The sequence below is a fragment of the Chinchilla lanigera genome, unplaced genomic scaffold (assembly GCF_000276665.1).
Source record: "Chinchilla lanigera isolate Chin_1 unplaced genomic scaffold, ChiLan1.0 scaffold00041, whole genome shotgun sequence".
NCBI lineage: Eukaryota > Metazoa > Chordata > Mammalia > Rodentia > Chinchillidae > Chinchilla > Chinchilla lanigera.
Window position 1 is genome coordinate 19,471,715 of NW_004955442.1, and position 5,785 is coordinate 19,477,499.

Below are 5,785 nucleotides of genomic sequence, written 5' to 3' on the forward strand. Positions count from 1 at the left end.
TTTTTGGTTTTTCTCCGGTACCGGGAACCGAACTCACGACCTTGCGCATGCCAGGCAGGCGCTTTTGCCGCTGAGCTAAATCCCCAGCCCCCTCATTGTTTCTTTTGTATGAGAAATCCAACATATAAATAAAGTCAGAATAAAAGACAGACAATAGAGGGAAAAAAGAGAGAAAAAAACTTTTTGTAAACCAATATGACTAGTGTATCTAAAAGGTGTATCTTGATTTAGTATAACTGTTTTATGTGTTTTATATGTTTTTTGGCCTATTAGTCTGGCTGTTAATCTATGTTTATGATACTTAATTTAATAAAGACTTATAAAATAAATATGCTGGGAAAAAACCCTAATAAAATGAGGGTAGAGGGGAAGGGAAAAAAGAATTGAGGTGTGTTATGTACATGTACCAATTCCCCACAATGAATGTAATCATTGTACACTGCAGACATATTTTATAAAAAAAAGGAATAACTTTATTTCTGGAGGATTCTGAGCTTACTGACCCTTAATGATGACCTAAAAGCAGCAACTTGCTAGTTTGTTAAAAGTTATAAGCAGTTAAGTACTACTTTGCCATAAAAAGGATAAATATGAGTCATTTGTAGGAAAATGAATGCACCTTGAGACTATCGTATTAAGTGAAGTAAATCAGACATGCAGGCTTATCTCATCGTTTCTTTTGTATGAGAAACCCAATATATAAATAAAGTTGGAATAAAAGACAATATAGGGAAAAAAGAGAGAAAAGTCACTTAATGGTGTTGTCATTTAAAAAAAGATCATAACTAGGTGTGGTGGTGTACGTCTGTAATCCCAGCCCATAGGAGGCTGAGGCAGAACTATCATTACAAGTTCAAGGCCAGCTTGAAGTACTTAGTTCTTTTCTCAAAAATCCAAAATAAGAGCCAGGCATGGTGGTCCCAACACTTGGGAGACTGAGGCAGGAAGATTGCCAGAAGTTTGAGGCCAATCTGGGCTACATAGTAAATTCAATACTGGCCCGAACTACATAGTAAGACCCTATCTTAATCCCCTTTCCCCCAAAAAAGGATTATAAAGCTTTATTCTGCTTTAGGACTTTGACTTCCAGGAGACTCTTTCTTCATTTGTAGGATGAATAATGTCTACCTAGTAAGTTGTTTTAAGGATGGAATGAGTTAATACAGACCAGCACCTAGCATGTGATATAGACTTAATGAGAGCTGGCTGTTTTTATTTGGAGAATAGCACCTACCAGAACTAGTTCTTCCTTATTTGATATGTATGACAAGTTTGATGGGGCCCAGATTCTAATTTTCTGGTATTCTCCTCCTCAGAGACACAGCTTCTGAGAGTATTTGGTATCAAATCTATGACCTTACACCACACCTTCAATTGTTTGGTTTCTGATTTGTGTTATACAATCGATGTTGTGTAATTTATATTAATTTTGGAACTTCTGCTAGATTCTAGGACTTGTGAGGGATTTACTTCATTTGAGTGTTCTTTTTTCTGTTCCTCCATTCATTCAGTGATGAAGCAGGTATTTAGTGCCAGTTGAATGTCAGAACCTTGTGGATATAGTTTTCTCTCCTTATCCATGGTATTCTATTTTTTGGTTTTAGTTACCCTGATCAGATGTTGACCAAAACTGTGAAGTGGAAAGGTCCAAAAATAAACACGTTTTGAATTGTGCACTGTTCTGATTTGCATGATGAAATCTCACATTATTCTACTTCATCCTGCCTGGGATGTGAAACATCTGTTTGTCCAATGTGTCCCGACTGTGTAGCTTCCTACCTGTTAGTCACTTAGTAACCATCTTGGTTATCACGTCAGATGTTCCAGTGTCAAAGTGTTTATGTTCAGGTAAGTGTTAATAATGGCCCTAAAGCTCAAGAGTAGTGATGCTGGCAATTTGTGTGTGCCAAAAAGAAGCTGTATTTTGTTTAAATGAAAAATACAAATTCTTGGCTTAATAAGAAAAAAAATTTATATGCTGTGACTACTAAGATCTACAATAAAAGCAAATCTATCCATGAAACCATGAGAACAGAAAGAGAAATTTGTTTTGCTGTTGCTCCAAACTGTAAAAGTTATGGTCACAAGTGTGTGATAAGTGCTTAGTTAAGATGAGACACCGTGGGTATGGGGCACATACGTGTAATCCCAGCACTTGGGAGGCTGAGGCAGGAGGATTACTGAAAGAATTTGAGGCCTGCTTGGGCTATATAGTGAGACCCCATCTCAAAAAAAAAAAAAAAAAAGAAAAGATGAGAAAGATTCATTTCTAGGGTTCAGTACTGTCTGTTGTTTCAGGCATCCACAGTGGGTCTTGGAACATGTCCCTATGGGTAAGGGAGGACTACTGTGCTGATTATATGACAGGTATTACAGCATAGTTAACCCTACACTAGGAAGCTGAATTCTACTGTTCTCATATCTCTTTTCCCTTCTCACCTCATCAAAGATCTGTAACATTGTTCCTTTTTGTTCCACTAAGTAGTTTAACATTAAAGTTCTGAAATGTATAGGGTACACTTGATATAGTGATGCATATAGTTGTGTCTGCAGTGAGCAGAAGATAAGTAACAAGTAATTCCAAAATAAAATATAAGGAAGATAATGATCCCAAGAGAACTACAAAATTCTATATGAGCCATTGAGAGATATAATAGATCCCTTGAAGTTGCTAGGGTCTGAAAAAAGTTTAAGAAGTAAGAGACAGCTGAGATGGATTTTTGAAGAATGTGTAAAATTTTAATAGAAGAGAAAACAGGGTGAAATGGTGCAGATGGATGAAAACCATGGAAAAAGCCTGACAATAAGTGAAAGTTGATATATAGAGCCTTGAATGTGCAGAAGTTGCCAGGCTGAGAGTGTGCATTGACATTTCATTGTAGAGTCATTGAAAGTGTATGCCCTAGAAGTTATAATATTAGAGTACACAGGGCCAAAAGTCAGAGAGTCAAATTAAGGGCCCATTGCCTCACTTGTACTTGATTTATCTAGACTTGATTATGTAAATCTGTAAAACTAGGATAGAAGAACACATGGCCTGCCTGAAAGTAAACATTTGGTAAATAAGGTGAGCCTGTGTGACCTCTTCCAGCCCCGTACCTGTTCTTCTGCATACGTTTCAGAGATGTCATTGATCCTTGGGCATCCTTTCAGTGTAGGAGTTGAACTTGTATTTCTTTGCAGAAATTATAGCAGGTATAGAAGGTTCTGTGCTACATTTTTTTTCTGTGGTTTTTTTTTTTTGGCTAATGAACTACTTTATACATTTGTCTTTTATCTACATGGAGCTTTGAAATATTTTCAAGATAGTTTTATGAGATTTAGCTTTACATACCTGAGTCTCTTGTGGCATTTGGTATGTCAGTGCTTTGGTCTCTGCTGTGTCTGGTGGTTTTTTTTTTTTTTTTGGCTTTTTGAGACAGGGTCTCACTACACAGCTCAGGCTGGCCTTGAACTCATTTATGTAGCCCAGGCTGGCCTTGAACTCACAACTCACAGCGATCCTCAGCCTCCTGAATGCTAGGATTACAGGTGTGCACCCCTGCTCCTGGCTCTGCTGCGTCTGTTGTTGGAGTGATAGGGAGTCTTAGGTTGGGGCCAAAGTCGCTGCATGTCTTGTCCCATAGAAAAAAGCTTTTCTATTTAGATTGAAGCTTTTATTTTAATAGAAGTTTTACTCATAATAAGATACTGAAATTAAATAACTTACAGGACCATTGCGTGCAGAAAATATTTATTTTGTTTGTTTGACTCAGATCTTCTGTCATTTTTATGTTCATTGCTCTTGTATTAGCTGAATTCTATTTATTAAAATATACTTATTTTCTGAACTCTGAGTAGAAATGTTATTGCCCTTTAAAAATAAGAGTGATATTAATGGCAAAGTTATTTCTACTATTTAAAATTTTTTTTCTTAAGTTTTCAGTGTTGTTTATAGAAAATGTGGAAAACAGAAAAATAAAGGAAATAAATATTGCTTGTAATCTGGTTACTCATTTTTCTTTCTTAATAGGCAGTCCAAGCTTTGAGTTTTGTTTAATATTCTATGACCATTTGTACTAGTTCCTTATTGCTGCTTTAATAATGTAAGCCACCATCCTAGTGGTTTAGAGCAACACATGTTTATTGTTTTGTAATTCCATAGAATAGAAACCTGACACAGGACTAACAGGTGACGGCGTATTGCTTAGTTTTCTTGAGACTCTAAGTGAGAACTTTTTTCCAGCCCTTTCCACTTTCTGGAGGCAGATGTCTAGAACACTCCTTGGTTCACAGTCCCTTCATCTTCAAAGGCAGCTGTGGTGGGCTGATCTCATAGTTCATTGCTCTGACTTCCCTTTCTGCTTTTTACTTTGAAGGACCTTTGTGATTATATTATGCCCACTAACATAATTCAGGATAGTCTTTTCATTTCAAAGTGCTTAACTTAGTCACATCTTCAGATGCTCTTTTGCCATGTAAAATATACTCACCAATTCAGGATTAGGACATCATTGGGAGGGCCATTTCTCTGCTTACCGTACTACTGTAGTTCATAAATCACTGATTCATTTTTTAGATCTCTGGGTTTATTCTGTTTAGTGTCTTCCCTTCACATCATTCATTCATTCACTCATTCTTTTTTTTTTTTTTTTTTTTTTGAGATAGGATCTCACTGTGTAGTTCAGGCTGGCCTTGAACTCACTATGTAGGCTAGATTGGCTTTGAATTTGCAGTGAGCCTCCTCAATGCTGGGAATGCAGGTGTGTGCCATCATGTCCGGCTTCCCCTTTACATTTTAAAACTGCAGGTCCAAAGTAATTTCTTAATTGTCAGAAATGATTTCTATTTAAATATTTTCATTTGAGTGGGTATGGAAGGTCTGAAGTGAGAGTAGCTCGGAGCGCTGTCTAGGTATTTGAAGTAGAAGGTGTGGACCCAGGCACCCCAGAGGAAACAAGGGTCTGGGTCCTAAAAATTGTGCTGCCTTCAGAACTCTCTTGGGGTGACAGCTGCACAAACATAAGGTTTAGACATGGTGAGGATGCTGAATTCTTATTCTAGGGTATTGTTAGAGCTCAGGTCTATGTCCATTTTGAGTATTAGTTTCCAGATAAGAGTGTAGTAATACCTAAAAACCAAAGAAATAAGCAAACAAAAACCTAACTCAGCCCACCCCAGAGCACTTGCCCTTTGAGGGAAAATCTATCCTTACACCTTATGTAAAAGAGTAGGCCTTGGAGTTAACCTTTGGTCTCTGGGTAAGTGCCAGGAGAGGCTGCCCCTCTCCCCATAGGAGAGTGCCGATATTGAGAGGAGAACCTGTTGCACTGGTCTGTGTGAAATCTGTTCACAAACTATGAACAGATTGCAGAGTCTGTATCCCAGGGGAGAGTAAACATGTCTTTTGTCTGCATTTGTTCGTTTGTTCATTCGTTTATTCATTCGTTCATTCATTCGTTCATTCATTCATGTCAATGGTATAGCGAACAGGAACCCAAAGATGTTAAGTGATGATTGATGTCTGATAGGTCAGACAGATAAATGTATTAGTCACTATCCTTAATAGTGGAGTAGCTGATTAAAAAATATCAGCCCGCCCAAATTCAAAGACCCAATTCAAAAATGGGCAGCTGAGATGAATACACACTTCTCAGATAAGGAAATACAAATGGCAAACAAATGCATGAGAAAATGTTCAACATCATTAGTCATTTGAGAAATGCAAATTAAAACAACATTGAGATTCCACCTTACCCCAGTAAGAATGGCTAGCATTAAGAAATCAACCAATAACAAATGCTGG

The 5,785-nt window shown here is 37.4% G+C and overlaps 1 protein-coding gene across 2 annotated transcripts in view; it reads left to right on the forward strand.

Annotated features, from left to right (window-relative positions):
• The window catches only part of Pi4ka (phosphatidylinositol 4-kinase, catalytic, alpha), a 147,836-nt gene that overhangs the window by 24,760 nt on the left and 117,291 nt on the right, over nt 1–5,785 (forward strand). The window contains exon 1 of one of the 2 annotated variants that reach the window (XM_005391837.2): nt 1,665–1,848. The exons of the other annotated variant lie outside the window; for it this stretch is intronic. Coding sequence (XP_005391894.1) covers nt 1,819–1,848 — 30 coding nt within the window. The 5' untranslated portion in view covers nt 1,665–1,818. Of the gene's footprint in view, nt 1–1,664; nt 1,849–5,785 lie in introns of those variants that run through there. 2 annotated transcript variants of the gene reach the window in all.